The sequence below is a fragment of the Corythoichthys intestinalis genome, chromosome 19, assembly GCF_030265065.1.
Source record: "Corythoichthys intestinalis isolate RoL2023-P3 chromosome 19, ASM3026506v1, whole genome shotgun sequence".
In the NCBI taxonomy this organism is placed as follows: Eukaryota; Metazoa; Chordata; class Actinopteri; order Syngnathiformes; family Syngnathidae; genus Corythoichthys; species Corythoichthys intestinalis.
This window is the reverse complement of record NC_080413.1, coordinates 3,057,394-3,077,414: the sequence shown is the minus strand read 5'-3', so window position 1 is coordinate 3,077,414 and position 20,021 is coordinate 3,057,394. Positions and strand designations below refer to the sequence as shown.

General features: G+C 38.8%; 1 protein-coding gene across 1 annotated transcript in view; it reads left to right on the top strand.

Annotated features, from left to right (window-relative positions):
• The first annotated feature begins 4,261 nt into the window (after positions 1-4,261).
• Positions 4,262-20,021, top strand: part of xkr6b (XK, Kell blood group complex subunit-related family, member 6b) — a 67,256-nt gene continuing 51,496 nt past the window's right edge. Inside the window, exon 1 of the mRNA XM_057822259.1 lies at positions 4,262-5,064. Coding sequence (XP_057678242.1) covers positions 4,493-5,064 — 572 coding nt within the window. The 5' untranslated portion in view covers positions 4,262-4,492. The remainder of the gene's footprint in view (positions 5,065-20,021) is intronic.

The window sequence follows — 20,021 nt, the reverse complement described above, 5'->3', positions numbered from 1 at the left end:
ATCCCATTCATATTTGTGTCGGTTGGCAGAGCGAAAACCGATGATAGCACAATAAATGATACTCATTCTATACATTACTTTATTTTGCGGTCACGGTGTATCAGCTTCACAAAAAGAAATGCAAAACAAACCATTCGGTGATTCTGTTGCCGCCGGCCGGTGTTTCATCAGTCTGATTGCTCCCCTCATTGATCCTTTCATTAGGCTGCATTGGCTTTCGTTTGGGCTCAAATTGATAACCCAAAACACCAAAGAAAGGTTCATAACTCTCCTCGTCACTATAGACCCTACCCACGTGACGTCACAACTCCTTCCTCCTGACTGGTGCCGCCCAATTGTCCGTCAACACATCATGTTTCCCTGTTACGGCTACGTACATTCCTCCTATTTACGACGTGTTTTTCTGCTCGTTAACATTAATAATCAAAATGGTGAAGGCGTGTGTGGCGGTCGGTTGCAATAACAGAGAAGATAGACGGAGAAGACGGAGAGACTTGAAGTTCTACCGGATTCCGAGAGACCCGGAGAGAAGAGAGCGAGATGGGCTGCTGCAATTCGACGAGAAAACTGGGCTCCAAACGATTACCACAGATTATGTAGTAGTCATTTTATATCTGGTAAGATGCATTTAATATATATTTAGAGGGTTTTGGGCTGACAACCACAATTAAGATCATTGCTAGGCTAATCGCCGACAACATACACGTATGTATGTATTTAGAGTGCTATCGCTAAACCATATAAACATTAAAAGCCCTAACTCCATTGACAAACGACATGAAATACATTAGACTTGACAGTGGATCTTAGCAATAACAAAAGATTTTGAATTGAAAATTTCGTAACTCACCTTTCCAAGCACAAGATAGATTCCTGCCGAATTTTCCTGGACGAGGACCTGTTTCACCCAACCAGCAACGAAGTATTTATAAGCCTCCAAGCTCTTAAAGTTTTTCAAACTTTCGTGAGAATAGGCTGATTTTGTGTGGACAAGATAGTTGTACAGTTCAGGGTAGCTAGCAGATGTCAGGCAAATACGGCGGAGACAGCGGGTCGAAAAATATCGATTTAGGCATCAAATATGGATCTGGCGAATGGATAAACTGAAGCTTTTCCACATAACGCCTTTTATGCAACGCATCAAGTGAGTTTACGGCATCCGAAAGCACCGGGTCTTCCATGAAATGCATTATAAATTGCTCGATCAATTGAGACCATTGATAATACAGACACAAAATGACGGACAAGTGGGCGGAACCATACAGCGAGCACGTGATTTTGTGACGTCGGTGGGTAGGGTCTATAAGAAGAATGTTCGTTACGTCGGATTCGTCGCTGCAACTAGAAACAAAATTGTCCGCCATCATCACCGCCATTCAGTACTAAGCACTGAGCCGGTTGTTTCCTAGTAGTGACGTCACGCACACAATATGCTAGATTTCCGGCATCTCGGGGGCGGGTCGTTTTAGCTTGACAATCGACCTAATTTCTATCATTTTCTTGGTGTTGCGATGTGTGTAATTACACCAAGTGGCATGATATGAATTTAAAAGGCATGCGTTGATGGATAAATGATGGAATATTAGCATTTCCCCAGGTGCTGTCATACCCTTTAAGGAAGACCAGCGCATACACGCACAGTGTTGTAAAATCATGATCTCCCGGCGCCCGCAGATGGATTAAACGACATTTCTGTTTCCAGCGGCTGTGTAAAGGATAAATAGTAATAAGGTAATGAATCCAGTTGTGGCTAAACAATAGCATATGACGGTTAGCAACCGTGTGGCTTTGTGTGGCTAACCCCCCCGCCCTAAGTGGGGGGCGTCACATGCATCGACTTCTGTCCTTATAGTGAATGAGGAAAGGGGGAAGTGACATAAAGTGGTATAAAAATGTATCTGAACCTTTTGGAATATCTCACATTTCTGCATAAAATCACCATCAAATGTGATCAGGTCTTTGTCAAAATCACACAGATGAAAAAACAGTGTCTGCTTTAACTAAAACCACCCAAACATTAATAGGTTTTCATATTTTAATGAGGATAGCATGCAAACAATGACAGAAGGGGGAAAAATAAGTAAGTAAACCCTATGCCTAAGGAGACTTAAAGAGCAATTGAAACCAATTTTTACCAAACATTTGAAATCAGGTGTGTGCCCAATCACTGATGAGTGATTTAAAGCTGCCCTGCCCACTATAAAACACACACCTGGTAAGAAATGTCTTGATGAGAAGCATTGTCTGATGTGCATCATGGCTCAGTCAAAAGACCAGTCTGAAGACCTGCGATCAAGGATTGTTGATTTGTATAAAACTGGGAAAGGATACAGAACCATCTCTAAAAGTCTGGATGTTCATCAGTTGACAGTTAGTGAAGTTATCTACAAATGCAGTGAGTTTGGAACTGCATCCACAAAAGATTACGCCAAGAGTTCAGCGCAGAATACTCAGAGAGGTAAAAAAGAACCCTGGAGTGTCTGCTGAAGACTTACAGAAATCACTGGCACAGTCCAATATCTCTGTGCACACATTAACTCTATGTAAACCTATGGCCAAGAATGGAGTTTATTGGAGGACTCCACCGAGGAAGCCTTTGCTGTCTAAAAAAACATTGTTGCTCATTTAATGTTCACAGAAAGGCACTCGGACACTCCACAGAAGTTTTGGCAAAATATTTTGTGGACTGATGAAACCAAAGTTGAATTGTTTGGGAGTAACACACCACGTCATGTGTGGAGAAAAAATGGAACATCAACACCTCATCCCCACTGTGAAGCATGGTGGAGGGAGCATCATGATTTGGGGCTGTTTTGCTGCCTCGGGGCCTAGACAACATGCAATCATTAATGGAAGAATGAAGTCAAACTTTTATCAGGATGTTATGCAGGAAAACCTGAGGCCATCTGTCAGACAGTTGAAGCTAAAAAGAGGGTAGATGCTACAACAAAAAGTTAAAAAAGTTTAAAATATGCGAGTGAATAATTTTATCAAGTCATTTTTTTAAAAACTAAATATTAGACATCAATTAATGATTCTAAGCTAAAAATGATGGACCTTTCGAATAATACATATACTTGCCTCCTTTTTATGGCTGGTTGAAACAAAAGGGGTTGCGCTGTGTCTGTAAACGGGGGGTCTCCAGGGTAAAGCAATCAAATTAAAAATACTTCCGGGGCTTAATGTGCCATGAAACTGTGATTGCAGCATATCGACATGTTGTTCTATCAAACATAACAGTTCTTTTGGCTTAAAATACAGCAGTTTATTTTATAGAGGGGTGCAAGAGCAGAACGTGCTTTTTCAGCCTCGTCTGTGTTTTCCACCATATGTATATATGTACTTATTATATTTATTATTATTATTTATTATTATACTTTTGGAAAGAAGTGAAAAAAATATAATATGTTTGTCTTTTCAATGCTAAAGCTGAACTTTGAGATAAAAATTTCTTTACTTAAAGGTTTTGGGAGATATGCGTTGCCTGGAGAGACGAGTTTCCAAGACTGACGTCTTTACTTTTGAATTTTCTCAGATTCGAGCTGTTTTGAGATAAGAGCGTTTTGTTTTACGTGTTTTTGAAGAGATGCGGAACATATATCTATTGACTTACAAGTTGTTGTTTTTTTTCTGCAAGTCACCTTGAGATACAAGCGCCTTGTCTAATGAGATTTTCGAGATATGGACCAGCTTGAGGTTGGAAAATTTTGCCTTCCGAGGTTTTTTTTTTTTTTTTTAAAAAGATATGAGCAACATTAAGATATGAGCGTCTTGGCTTGCGAGTTTTTGAAATAAGAGTCACCTTGATACGAGCATCTTGGCTAACAAATTTTTCGAGATATGAGATTATTGTAAGATATTTTGAGATTTGAGACACTTTGAGATGAATCTTGATTCATGAGGTTTTTTTTATTTTTTTATATGAATGAATACATTGGACACAAAAAAAAATGGAGGGGGGTGCTAATCCGCGGATTTTCACTTACGGTGGCAGATTCTGTCCCTATTAACCGCGAAAAACGAGGGATCACTGTAAATTGGTCTAAATGCTGCGCCGGGACTTAGAACAAGACACTAGATGGCAACCACGCCGAAAGGGAGAATCGGTGCGTGTATGGGAGGGGGCAGAGGTAGGGGATGAATTACGTCGGTGAGGGCCAGCGGAGGGACGCGCACGGTGGCGGCTCGCAGCTGGAGGAGGGACGCGGGGGGGTCGGCTGAAGCAGCGGCATCAGCAGGAGGAGGGGGGTTCGATGCGATGAACGTTTAGAAATCCTTCCGTCACAGTCGGCCGGATTCCAAGCGCTCGAACCCGCAGATTTAGTGGGCGGGGGCGCGGGCGAGAGCGGCGGACGCGGCGGGGGGGAAATGCGCTGCGTCCGCGGGGCTCGCCATCCGAGCCCGGAGCCCGGGTGAGCCGCGGCGGCTCGTACATGGCTCCGGGGCCGCGGGTGCAAAACAGGTGTCCGGGAAGAGACGTACAGAGGGCAAGATGGCAGCCAAGTCCGACGGCCGCGGGGTCGTCAGCGGCTTCGCCCAGCTGCGCGACCTGGACGAGGTGGTGGAGGGCCCCGACAACGGCAGCTCCTTCCACATCTGCCACTGCTGCAACACCTCGTCGTGTTACTGGGGCTGCCGGAGCGCCTGCCTCCGCTACCTGCGGGCCAGGCGGAGGGAAGGGGAGGGGGAGGCGGCGTCCGACGGCGGCGGACTCGAGGAGCAGCGCCGGCGCCTGTGGCTGGATTGCTTGTGGATCGTGCTGGCCCTGCTCGTCTTCTTCTGGGACGTGTGCAGCGACGTGTGGCTGGCCGCGTACTACTACCGCGGACGACACTTTCTCTGGTCGGCCGTCACTCTCTTCTTCGTGCTGGTGCCCTCCGTTCTGGTGCAGATCCTCAGCTTCAGGTGGTTCGTGCAGGATTACACCGAGGGCGCGCTGGGCTCCGTGCAGGGGCTGAGCAGCCGCCGAGCCGCCGCCGGTCTACGCCGGGACCGCTGCTGCCGACTGTCCGTGTGGGTATGGCAGAGTGTGTTGCACATCTTTCAGATGGGACAGGTGTGGAGGTAAGACTTTTTCTCACCTGGAATAACTTGAGCGACGTACGAATTGCCGTTTTTTGGGGGGATGGATTGGACGTCCATCGTCGTCAATGGCAATCAATAAGTTAAGAATTGACCTGACCTTGACAAAGACAAAAAAAAAAATCACAAAACCTGTGAGAAAAATCCAGAAAAATGGAAAAACCATGCAAAATTTATAGGTAAAAAATTGCAATTAATTCAGATTAATCTGTCGACAAATTGTGAGATTAATCTCATTTTAATTAAAATTAATCTGTCAACAAATTGTCAGATTAATCTCATTTAGTGGTAAATATTTCTGAAACATAATTCACGGTGAAGAATTGCTAAATGGTAGATAAATCCGTCGAAAATGCTGCAGTTCATTCATAAATTTGAATAATCTGTCAAAAATTTTAAAGCCATTTAACTCACTGGCTGCCATTGACGGCCAATTCCTTTTGAATGGGAGAGCCGAATAAACCAATACTCCAAAATTAACAGGAAGTGACCCGTTGCCTTGTCAAGAAATGTGTCAACTCATTGCCTGCCATTGACAACAATAGACGTCCAGTTCATTGAAACTAGAATGACCGGCTCTGAATACTTATCTTGGAGTTCCATTGGCGGCGCTTGACGTCCAATCCGTTCGCTCCTTCCCAGTCAAAACGGATTGGACGTTGATCACCGTCAATGCATCTAATGAGTTAACGGGGGGGGGTGTCGATATAGCGTTTCAAGCACGGTGCGCCATTGCGCTCGTGTGGTGGGTGTTGAGTTCCCATCTTTTTCCCTAGCTGCATTGAAGACTCCATGCAATTAGGTATTGCAACACTCCCCAGTGAGCATCTGTTCTCACGCTGCAGTCCACCATACTACGATACGCTACGCTACGAACCCCCCCATACACACACACGCGCGTGCGCCTCCCCAACCCAGTACACAGACATGATGTCATTGATTCTTCTGCAACACTCGGCATTTTTGGCCCCCACCCCCACTTCTACAGCCTTCCGTCCAGCTCTTATTGGGGGACAGATGTGCGCTTTTCCAGATGCATGTCAATTATATAGGAAAAAAAAAGAAAAACATATATGGGAAATGACAGTGAGATTAGTTCAAGATTGTGATCAAATTGGTCGAATGATGGCTCGTATCTAAAAAATCTAGCAAGTCATGGCACTCCTATCTTAAGGCGACTTGTAGCTTCGATAATTAGCATTTCCAGATGACTTCAAAAATTGTAGGTTAAGACACTTGCATCCCAAGGTGACATAGAAAAGTCTGAAGTCAAGGCATCGTATTTAAAAAAACAAAAAAAAAAAAAAAAAGCAAAGTCAAAACACTTACAAATCAAGGCGAATTGTATTTTGAAAACTCCTAAAACAAGAACCTTATACTTCAAGGTGACTTTTATTTATTTATTTATTATTTATTTAATGTGCATCAAAATGTCTGTATCTCAAGGTTGCTCGTATCTAAAAAAAACCCCGTCATAAATCAAGATTCAATCTCAAAGTGTCTCAAATCTCAAAATATATCATAATAATCTGATATCTCGAAAGATTAGTGAGCCAAGATGCTTGCATCATGGTGACTTTTATTTCAAAAACTTGCAAGCCAAGGCGCTTATATTTCAAGCTTGCTCTTAAGTAAAAAAAAAAACTCATAAATCAAGATTCTCTCATCTCAAACCGTCTCATATCTCAAAATATCTCATAATAATATCATATCTCATCCTTAAAAAAAAATTTAGATACTCCAAAGTCAAAATTTTCCCATCGTAAATTGACTTTTATCTCGAAAAACCGGTAAACCGAAATGCTTGTATGTCAAGGTGGTTCCTATTTCGAACAAACCCAAAGTCAAGACGCTCATACTCAAGGCAAAAAAAAAAAACTCATAAATCAAGATTCTCTCATCTCAAAATATCTCATATCTCAAAATATCATAATAATCTCATATCTCAACAAATATGTGAGCCAAGATGCCTGTATCATGGTGACTCGTATTTCACGCTCATAGTCAAGGTTCCTCAGAGCTGGAAAAAAAAAACAAGTCATAAATCAAGATTCTCTCATCTCAAACTGTCTCATATTTCAAAATATCTCATAATAATCTCATATAAAAAATTGAGATACTCCAAAGTCAAAATTTTCCTATCGCACGGTGACTTTTATCTCGAAAAACCGGAAAGTCGAGATGCTTGGATGTCAAGGTGGTTCCTATTTTGAACAAACCCAAAGCCAAGACGCTCATAGTCAAGGCTTGTCATATTGAGAAAAAAACCCTCATGAATCAAGACTCTCTTGTCTCAAGTTGGCTCAAGGTGGCTCCTATTTCGAACAAACCCAAAGCCAAGACACTCATACTCAAGGTTTGTCATATGGAGAAAAAAAACCTCATGGATCAAGATTCTCTGATCTCAAAGCATCTCATATCTCAAAATATCTCGGAATAATCTCATACCTCAAAAAATATGTGAGTCGAGACGCCTGTATCAAGGTGACTTGCATTTCAAAACTCGCAAGCCAAGAGGCTCATAGTCAAGGTTCCTCATATCTAAAAAAAAATATATATATCATACAGTAAATCAAGATTCTCTGGTAAGCCGAGATGCTTGTATCTCGAGGTGGCTTCTATTTCGAACAAACCCAAAGCCAAGACCCTGATACTCAAGGTTGCTCATACCTCATAAAACTCATAAATCAGGATTCTCATATCTCAAGGTGGCCCATATCTGAAAAATCTCATAAGACAAGACGCTTGTATCTCTAGGTGGCTCCTATTTGGAACAAACCCAAAGTCAAGACGCTCATATTTTAAGGTTGGTAACTCGCAAAAAACTTTACACATTACTTTTCACATTACAGTATATCTTAAGGTGGCTCATCTGTTTAAAAACACGTAAACTAAAACACTCTTATCCCAAAGCACTTCAAATATAAGAAAGTTAAAAAGTGAAGACATCAGTCTGGAAACTTGTCGCACAAGGCGACGCATATCTCCCAAAATCTTCAAGTTAAGACATTTGTATCTCAAGGATGCTCATACCAGAAAAAAAGACAAGTCAAAATTTTCCTATTGCAAAATGACTCATATCTCGAAAACTGGTCAAAATGCATGTATCTTAAGGAGGCTCCTATTTCGACCCCAAAGCCCAGTTGCGCATACTCAAGGTATATGTAAAAAACAAAAAACAAACTCATAAATGAAGGTTTTCTAATCTCATTGTCTTATATCTAAAAATAGCTCATACTTTTCTCATATTTCAAAATGTTTGTCAGCCAAGATGCTCGTATCAAGGTGACCCGTATTTCAAAAACTCACAAGCCAAGACGCTTGTATTTCAAGGTTGCTTATATCTTAAAAAAAACTCACAACTCAACATTCTCTCATCTCAATGTGACTCATATCTCAAAATACTCGTATTTCAAAAACTCACAAGCCAAGATACTCATACTCCAGGTTGCTCATATCTTAAAAAACCCTCATAAATCAAGATTTTCTCATCTCATTTTCTCATATCTCAAAATATCTCATCATTTTCTAATATCTCAAAATGTTTGTGAGCCAAGATACTCGTATCAAGGTGACTCTTATTTCAAAAACTTGCAAGGTGGCTTATATCTTGAAAAACACATAAGCCATGAAGCTTGCATCTCAAGGTAACTTGCAAAAAACCCACTTGCAATTTAAAACCTTATCTCAAGGTTGTTCATATCCTGAAAAACACAAAAAACAAAATGCTCTTATGTTAAAGCAGATAGAATCTAAGAACATTCAAAAGTTAAGACATCAGTCTTTTCAATGCGACACATATTTCCCAAAACACTTAAGTTAAGACATTTGTATCTCAAGGTTGCTCAAATCTACAAAAAAAAAAAAAAAAAAAAAAAAGGATTGAAAGTTCAAATTTTCTTATCGCAAGGTGCCTCATATCTTGAAAAACCTCTATGCTGAGATACTTGTATCTCAAAGCTGCTCCAATTTCAGACAAACCCAAAGCCAAGACGCTCACATCTCAAGGTTGCTAAATTGCAAAAAACTCATCAATCAAGATTCTCATATCTCAAGGGGTCCCATATCTCGAAAATCTCGTAAGCCATGAGGCTTGTATGTCAAGGTGACTCGCAAAAAAAGTTGTAAGTCAATAGATGTATCTGAAGGTTGCTCATATCTTGAAAACCACGTAACTCAAGATGCTCTTATTTCAAAGTGCTTCAAATCGAAGAAAATTCAAAAGTACAGACATCACTCTGGAAACTCGTCCATCAAGGCGATGCATATTTTCCAAAACCTTTCAGACATTTGTATCTCAAGGCAACTCTCATCTAAAAATAAAAACCTTTATGTCAAGACATTTGTATTTTTGGGTGACTCTCGTTTAAAAAACATTTGTATCTCTAGGTGGCCTTTATCCCAAAAGACTTTTAATTCAAGACACTTGTATCTCAAGGCAATACTGTTTTCATTTACCTTGTGTGCCATTTTGCCACCCGTTTTTTTCCGTACCATGGCAACACTGCATTTTCTTGTGTGGGTGCATCTAATCCTGTGTCCACTGGCTTAATCCTCCCATCATATCTTTGCCCGCTTGGTGTGACGTTGGTCTCCCGGCTAATAATCTCCATATCGCCTTGTTAGCTTTGGGTTGAACTCTGGTTGAGCTAAGCTTACAGCAGCATCTTTTGACCCTGACACGACCGGTCGACGGAGATAGTCCATCCAATTGAGTCAGAACAGATGGTAAAGCACCTAAAATGTCCGCCTCTCCATCTAATCGTGGGGATGCTTTGCTAAGCAAAGCTCTCCACATATAATACTAATATTTTTTTCCTGTCCGTTTACTCAGCATAGCATAGAGCCCAAAAGGTATATATAAATAAAAGGCAAAAAAACAAATCTGACAAAAACTACGGAGCCCCTAAAGAGACATCGATAGAAATAAAATAAATGTCCTCAAATAGAACAATCTGGTAAACGTTAGCATTATATAGCAGATTTTTGCTATGCAAGTTAACCAATTGCTGTAAACATTAGCATTATATACCGTTTAAGCTAGCAGACTTTTGCTATGCAAGTTAGCCAGTTGTTGTAAACATTACCATTGCATAGCATTTAAGATAGCTGACTTTTGCTATGCTAGTTTTTGCATTATTGCATTACAGTATATAGCATTTAAGCTTGCGGACTTTTGCCATACAAGTTAGCTAATTGTTGTAAACATGAGCATGATATAGCATTTAAGCTAGCGGACGTGTGCTATGCAAAAAGGCCAATTGCGGTAAACATTAGCATTATATAGCAATTAAGCTAGCAAACTTTTGCTGTGCAAGTTAGCCAACTGTTGTAACATAAGCATGATATAGCATTTAAGCTAGTGGATTTTTGCTATGCAAGTTAGCCAATTGTTGTAACTATTAGCATTATATAGCATTTAATCTAGTGTACTTTTGCTATGCAAGTTAGCCAATTGTTGTAACTATTAGCATTATATAGCATTTAATCTACTGTACTTTTGCTATGCAAGTTGGTCAATTGCGGTAAACATTAGCATTATATAGCATTTGAGCTAGCCAACTTTTGCTATGCAAGTTAGCCAACTGTTGTAACATTAGCATTATATAGCATTCAAGCTAGCTGACTTTTGCTGTGCAAGTTAGCTTATTGTTGTAAACATTAGCATTATATAGCATTTAAGCTAGCGGACTTTTGCTATGCAAGTTTTACATTATTGCATTATATTGCATTTAAGCTAGCAGACCTTTCCTATGCAATTTAGCCAATTGTTGTAAACATTGGCATTATAGGCTATAGCATTTACGCAAGCAGACTTTTGCTACGTGAATTAGCCTCATGCAACAATGTAACAATTGGCTAAATTGCATAACAAAAGTCCCTAAATGCCCCTAAATCAACAGGAAGTTACCCAAAATGGACAGGAAGTGCCATGGTAATGCTTGAAATCATTGGAAAAGGACCTAAAATCAACAGGAAGTGACTAATGAACAGGAAGTGACTCTTAAATGCCCTAAAAATCTACAAGAAGTGATCCAAAATGTGCAGGAAATTACCCAGAATGCCCCGAAATATAGCATACGTCGCTAAATTAAAAGCGAATTACCTGCCATTGACAACGATAGACGTCAAATTCAGTCAAACTGGGAGGATGGCTCGTGCTTCAGTGCTAGAATGGACGTTCATCTAGCGCCGTCATCGGCACCAAACAAGCTAACGAGGAAATGAACCGAAAACCAACCAAAATTAACAGAAAGTGACCCACGGGAGAGCCAGAAATGGCCTTTTTCCAATCGCTTCAAGCATTCCGTGTCATTTAAACGACTTTTTGAAGCGACGTGCTGTTTATTTGGTGTGAAATTGCAACCCGCTGTGCTTACAGGAGAGCCGCCTAGCGAACCTCTCGTGGCGAAATTGCAATAATTGCCAATTATTCCGCGTTTCCGGCCAATTGTGACAAATTGCCAGCGAAGAAAAGAAGCGAGCCAGCTCCTTCCGCCAGGGATTTCCCCGCAAACTTCTCTCGCTAATTTAGCTCGGAGCCGATGAAGCCGTCCTTCCCGCCGTCGGGATTAAAAGACGGGAGCGCGCTGTCAGAAAAAAGCAAAAAAAAGAAAAACACGCAGTGGGGGCCGCCGCCGTGCATGCTGGGAAAGTGGCTAATTGATTGTGGAGGTGAAGATAAAAGCGAGTAATGAGACGTGACTCCTGTCAGCGCTTGACTGTGATTTTCGCCGCTAATGAAGTCGCAAGATTCGCGCTATTAGCTGACGATACCTGAGATGATTATTAGTGCGTCAGATGCCGTTGACGGATATAGATGTCCAATTCATTTGGAGTGGGAGTAGCTGGCAGTGAGTGACGATTCAAAAAAATAATAAAAAATAAATTATGAATTGTTTTGCTTAGAAAAATTATTTAATTTTTTTTTTTTTTTATATAATAGTTTAAAAAAATGTTTCAATGCCATTGACAGTGATTGACGTCTAAGCCATTTGAATTAGGAGCAGTTGGCAACAAGTGACCATTAAAAAAAAAAAAAAAAAAATTCTATCAAAAGAAAACAAACTATACAGTTTTTTAAAATGATATTAATAAATAAAAATAATTGGTTGGTAAAATGTAAATCAAAACAGGCTTTAATGGCAAAAAAAAACATGAATAAACACATTATAAAATATTTTATTGAATTAGAAGTAAGTTTAAGTAAGAAATGTACTTTTAAAAAAATTAAAATAGTTTAGAATTAAAATAAATAAAAATATAAACCAGCCCGACTCTTTGGTTGTCCAATGGCATGCCGTCTGGTTGCTTTGTCGTTTGTTGCTAGGAAGAGTTGAAAAGAAAAGTTGACCTGGCCTCAGTGAGTCAATTTTATTCAATACAATTTTTTTTATAATTAAAAAAAAATGTATCACTGCCATTGACAGCGATCGACGTCCGATCCATTTAAATTAGGAGTAGTTAGCAACATATATTTATTTCATATTTATATATATATATATATATATATATATATATATATGAAATTTCTATTAAAAGAAAACAAATTATGCAGTTTTAAAAATGATATTTTTCAATTCAAAATTAAAATAATAAAAAATAAAAAATAAATTAAGTTTTTTGCTTGAAAAAAATGTGATGTATTATTTTTTTTGTAAGATGATTTAAAATGTTTCAATGCCATTGACAGTGATAGGCCTCCAATCCATTTGGACTGGTGAGGTTATGTGTTGTGGTAGTTGGTAAAATGTATATTAAAACACCTTTTCATGGCAAAAAAATTTATAATGAATGAATAAATAAATTACAAAATATTTTATTGAATTATTAATTTAAGTAAGAAATGTACTTTAAAAAATATGTATTCTAATTGCAGTTTTTGAAAAATAAAATAAATCAACGACACTGTTTGGTTGTCCAATGACATGCTGTGTGGTTGTTTTGTTGCTTGTTGCTAGGAAGAATTTTAGATTAAAAACACATTTTTGTGTGCATGCTTTTTTACGATAATTAGTTGATATGGCTTAAATGAGTCAGTTTTTTTTACGTATATATTATTTTTTTAGAATTTAAAGAAATGTGTTAATGCCATTGACAGTGATTGGCGTTCAATCCATTTGGACTGGTGAGGTTATGTGTTGTGGTAGTTAGTAAAATGTATTTTAAAAACGTCCGTTATTTGGCAAAAAAAATACATGAATAAATACATTATAAAATATTTTATTTAAGTGTAAGTTTGAGTATGAAAAATACTTTAAAATATATATTTTTTTAAATTACATTTAAAAAAAAAAAAAATCAACGCCACTGTTTGGTTGTCCAATGACATGCTCTGTGGTTGTTTTGTCACTTGTCGCTAGGAAGAATTTAATTTTTGTGTGGGTGTTTTTTACGATATTTAGTTGCTATGGCTTAAATTAGTTAATTTCAATATATTTTTTTTCCAATTAAAAAATAATGTTTTAATGCCATTGACCTCCATACACGTCCAATCCATTTGGACTAGGAGAAGTTGGCAACAAGTAGACATAAAAAAAAAAACGAAAAAGAAATTATTACCGTACAGTTTTAAAAAAAAAAAAAATATATATATATATATATATATACATTTTTAATTGAAAAATTAATTTTTTTTGTATGTTTCATTCAATCACTGCCACCCCTCCTTGTCCAAATGGATCGGACATCTACTGCCGTCAACGGCACCGAAACATGTTCAATCACTTCCCAAAAATCAGCAAAGCATAAAAAAACCTCACAAGTCACGTCAACTATTAACCGTGACTTTTATTAACTTTTCTTTTTGAATTCCTCCTAGCAACAAATGACACAACCACTACGCAGCATCCCATTGGCCGACCAAACTACCCGCTTTTTAAAAAATAGCCCCCGTCAACCCTTAGCCGCATTTTTATCACCGTTCCGACCATCTGACTTTTGGAGGTCGTCGCCTTGGCCGAAGTCTGTTTTGCTTTCTAAATTTAGCCGCCGTGATTAAAGAGCTGATTGTCGCCGTCGCCTTGACGCTGCACTCTAGTCGAGGACGGCAGACAGCGAGAATATTAAGCGCAGATGGGCTTATAAGCATGGCACTCACACTCACAAGTGTGTGTGTGTTCACCTCATATGACCAATGCGTTTATCTGGAGTAGACGTCCAATCCGTTTGAAGCGGGAGGGCGGCAGTGACAGTGGTTTGGACGTCTAGCACCGTCAATAGCAGCCAATGAGTTAGATCATAAAAAACCTTATAGTTTGGTCACTGTAAAATCGCTATTTTTGAAAACAACTCTTGTTATTCTACCCCCGATAATGGCTTTTCCTAGCCTTAGCATTAGCGATGCGGCTCCAGGCATGCTGTTAGCGCTCGCTGAGAAATTAAGAAGGTGAAAATTGGCCGCGTACGGAGTTAAGAGAGCGCTTTTATTTGGGCCGCGTGTCCCGTGTCTTGCTGGCGGGCTTTACTATTGAAGGGCGAGCGCGAGCTGGCCCATTTATTGAAATGTAGGGCAGCGCGCAGCCAAGTCAACCTTGCGCTCCTTTTATCTCAACTTTGCCATTGGAGAACTAAATTGACTTGGAAGTTGAGTCTAAAGGAAGGACAGTTATGCACGTTTCTAGGCTAGGTACTATTTCTGATGCATGGATTCAAGGAAGTATTTCAAACAGGTCTCGGTGCTGTCATGCTCTGGTATTCCTGTGTTGTGTTTTGCTTTTACTTTAGCATGAATTGTTATGCCCATTTCTTGTCTATTTATGCTAACTTTCACAATGTAACATGCTAACTTTTAGGTTTTAACGTGCTTGGTTTCACGATGTAACATCATAGCGTTCATATTTTAACTTAAGAAACTGCAAAGTTTAACATAATTTACCATTTGACATGATAACTCTCGCATCTTTAATGCACTTTTGCATTTTAACGTGCTAACATTCATGTTTTTACATGCTAACTTTCACAGTGTGACTTGCTAACTTTCATGATGTAACTTGGTATCTTTTATGATGTAACTTTTACGATAAAACTCGCTGACTATCACAACATAACTTGCTAACTTTCACGACGTAATTTGCTAAATTTCACAACGTAACTTGCTAAATTTCACGACGTTACTTGGTCAATTTCACGACTTAACTTGCTTTCACGACGTAACTTGCTAACATTTACGACTTGCTAACTTTCTCAACTTGCTAACTTTTTCAAAAAATCTTGCTAACTTTCACAACTTGTTGACTTTCACGACATAACTTGTTGACTTTCACGAGGTAACTTGCTAATCCTCACAATGTAACTTGCTAATTTTCATGACTTAATTTGCTAACTGTCGCAATGCAACTTGCTAACTTTCACGACGTAACTTGCTAAATTTCATGGCGTAACTTGCTAAATTTCACGACTTAACTTGCTAACTTTCTCGACGTAACTTGCTAACATTTACAACAGGACTTGCTAACTTTCACGATGTAACTTGCTAAATTTCTTGACTTAACTTGTTAACTTTCTCGACTTGGTAACTTTCACAACGTGACTTGCTGACTTTCTCAACGTAATTTGCTGACTTTCATGACGTAATTTGCTGACTTTCACGACGTAATTTGGTGACTTTCACGACATAACGTGCTAAATTTCATAGCGTAACTTGTTAAATTTCACAACTTGTTAACTTTCTTGACGTAACTTGCTAACTTTCACGATGTAACTTGCTAAATTTTCTCGACTTGCTAACTTTCTCGATTTGCTAACTTTCACAACGTGACTTGCTGATTTTCACGACGTAATTTGCTTTTACGACGTAACGTGCTGACCTTCATGGCGTAACTTGCTAACTTTCTCGACGTAACTTGCTAACATTTACGACAGGACTTGTTAACTTTCACGTTGTAACTTGCTAAATATCTCGACTTAACTTGGTAACTTTCTCGACTTGCTAACTTTCACAACGTGACTTGCTGACTTTCTCAACGTAATTTGCTTTCACGACAACTTGCTGACCTCCACGACGTAACTTGCTAGACTTCACGGCATAACTTGCCGACCCTCACGACGTAACTTGCCAACCTTCACGACGTAACTTGCTGACCTTCACGACGTAACTTGCTGACCTTCACGACGTAATTTGCCGACCTTCACGACGTAATTTACCGACCTTCACGACATAACTTGCTGATTTTCACGACGTAACTTTCACAAAATAACTTGCTAACTTTATGACTTAGATTGCTAAATTTCATGACTTGCTTTTTCGATGTAACTTGGTAACTTTTCCAAAGGAACTAGCTAACTTTCACGACGTAAATTGCTAACTTTCTCGACTTAACTTACTGACTTTCACGACGTAACTTGCTGACTTTATGACGTACATTGTTAAATTTCATGACTTGCTAACTTTCCCGATGTAACTTGGTAACTTTTCCGAAGAAACTTTCTAACTTTCACGACGTATCTTGCTGACTTTCTCGACTTGTTGACTTTCACGAGGTAACTTGCTGACTTTCACGGCGTAACTTGCTAATCTTAACGATGTTACTTGCTAAATTTCATGAGTTAATTTGCTAAATGTCACAGTGTAACTTGCTAACTTTCACAAAGTAACTTGCCAACTTTCACGCCGTGACTTACTAACCTTCACAATGTAACTTGCTAACTTTCGCGATGTATCTTGTTAACTTTCACGCCGTGACTTGCTAACTTTCACAATGTAACTTGCTAACTTTCACAACGTATCTTGTTAACTTTCACGACGTATCTTGTTAACTTTCATGCCGTGACTTGCTAACTTTCACAATGTAACTTGCTAACTTTCACGACGTATCTTACTAACTTGTGATGAGTGTAACATGATTAACTGCACATTTTAATGTGGTAAATTTGAATGCTTTAACATGAGAAATTTAAACCCCAAGTTTTTAATGTAATAATATACAAGCTGCACCTTCTACTTTTACGTTTTTAGTTGAACGAATATAAATATCATGAAAAGGAAACTCGTCATGGATCTTTTAACGTCACTACCGAGTAAACGCTACCATTTGAGTCATCGTTTTCATTTCCCGTGTCACGTTATAGGTTAGCTCGCTAGCTTTTCACCTAGCGTAGTTTCCCACCGATTATTTAAGAGTTGAAGTCGTCAACTAATGCTGAAAAACATCCCGTTCCCCATTTAGACTTCACCCATGAGAGGAAATAGAATCACCGACAGCTTGCTGATGACGGAGAATGGGAGTGATGCAGTCGCTCCAGCTGCCAACTGGGCCCACGTACACACACATACGCAACGCACACACACACGCTGAACAAACAGCCCATACTACAAAGTCAATAAATCCGCCTCACCAGCCAAGTTGTACAAAGCGTGCATGCGACAAATGTAGCCAGAACAGAAAGCGCTGTAAACACGCTAACAAGCCAATTGAGGCAATATGAAAGTATAATACATGTCAGTCAAAATGTAGCAGTGAATGAAAAACATATAGTATTTAATTCCCGCATTATGATGACTTTTTGTTTTCCTTTTTTAAAGGGTAAATTTAATGTTTGGTGAGATTTCGTAAGAAGGTGTTCTGGATGGCTAATGGGGTGTTTGTCGGTCATTACTGTGTGGGGTCAGGTGAGGTTGTTGCCATGGCGATGGGTCTTTTGGTGCATTGCTACACGGGCTAGCATCCTAATTAAACACGGACTAAACCCCCCCGAAAAATGAATTTATGTTTTTTTGTCTTATTGGAAATTCAATTATTGAAGGTTATGAAATCAGCAGATACTTTTTTCTATGGAAAATCAGAATATTGTAGAAAAGAGCTTTTAAAATAGAATGGCAGCTAGTCCCTTTATTTTAAAAAATTGAGGTAAAAATGAGAGCGCGAGATCATTAAAAATACCGTATTGGCCCGAATATGAGACGGCTCTGAGTAAAAGATGACCCCCTTTTTCAAGACTCAAGTTTGAAAAAAGACTTTTTGAACACCAAATTAATTTTTATACAGAAAATAATTACAGTACGTTCGAAACAAATGATTATAATTAGAGATGCCGATCGATCGGATCCGATCATGTCATTTTCAAAGTATCGGAATTGGCAAAAACATATCGGACATGCCTTTTTTTAATATATATATATATTTTTAATTAAATCGTTTTCTAATTGTATTTAACGTTACAGACATAATATGTTACACTCATCCAGAGTCTTTGTCTTTAGTTTAGGCTTAAGATAGGGTTATCAAATCTATCCCGATAACGGCGGTAATTAATTTTTAAAAAATGTATCACGTTAAAATATTTAACGCAGTTAATGCATGTGCTGCCTGACCCACTCACGCATTGTCGCGCTCATTCTGTAATGGCGCCATATTACCTATATAGAGCAAAATGGCAGCGTAAAATGAGTAGAGTGAATTTTGGCAGCCTTTGGAGCCTTTTTTTAATTGGCTAAAGCCTTACAATCCCTCTCCCCACGATTAGAAATAATGTGGGAAGCAAGGTAGTTATTGATCTTTTCTTAATACCCTATGTTATTTACCAAAGCAGAGAACATATCAATTGGTAGCACTACGCACAGTCATGGTTGCTCTTCCCATCATGCATTTGGGCATGGCTACAGTATCATTTATTGAAAGCTCAACAAATACACTAGATGGCAATATTGAGTCACAATATACAAAGTCACATTTATCCTTTAAGAATTACAAGTCTTTCTATCTGTGGATCCTTCTCACAGAAAGAATGTTAATAATGTAAATGCCATCTTGAGGATTTATTGTCATAATAAACAAATACAGTACTTATGTACTGTATGTTGAATGTATATATTCGTCCGGGTTTTATTCATTTTTTTCTTAATGCATTGCCAAAATGTATATGATCGGGAAAAATTATCGGGAATGATTGGAATTGAATCGGGAGCAAAAAAAAAGCAATCGGATCGGGAAATATCGGCAGATACTCAAACTAAAACGATCGGGATCGGATCGGGAGCAAAAAAACATGATCGGAACAACCCTAATTATAATATATTTGAGAGAAAAAGCATGTTATTTTGTCTCATTCAAATCTTAATAGCTGAACATTTAAATATGAAAACTAAAGTGCAATCACATTCGTAAATGATTGGCTTCTGGTTTTTGAAATGTAAATAAACCAATCTATTTTGACAAAACAATAAAATTGCAATAACTGCATTAACCATCAAAGTGAAGTCTAACTGTAACTGTAGTCTTGAAAGAAATCTGAATAAGGAAAAACATTGCAATAAAACAATGCAAACTGGTTAACCTTGAGAGTAGCTGAGATCTGTCATTACAGAACATCACTCAATGATATCTGGCGCCATCTGACTTCGTGAATGGATTAATGTCTAGACCGCAAATATAGGGCGACCCCCTCTTTTTCAGTCTTATTTCAATGCAAAAAACACCGTCTCATATTCGGGCCGATACGGTACATCAGATAGAGGTCGACCGATATATCGGGCCGATACATGGACTTTTGTCCAACATTGGCGATTAGCCGATTAGCAAACAAAAAAATGCGCCGATAAAAAAGGATTTTGATCAGGCATTTGTGTAGGCAACTGTGGCCGCCGCTGACGGACAGTCGGACCCCGGAAGGACCCCGCAGCAGCTTGAAGGCAGGCTGCTACAGGAAGCTTCAGGCTACCCTGCTTTGTAAATATAATATGTAATTTTTTTTTTTTATCTTGCATGAAAGAATATGCAATGTTGCTTTTGCCTTTTAATGTGTTTACTGAGTGACCCTTTCACTCGAAATCAGAGGTTGCGCTAGACTTTTTCGTTGTCTTTCATTTTGACTGACAGTGTCATAAAAATCCGGTCATAATCTAATTTTACCTGTCACTTACATTTTTAAAATGATAATAATGACATATTCAATAATATTTAGTTTTCATTCATTTTTAATGAATATTCTGTCCGAACAAG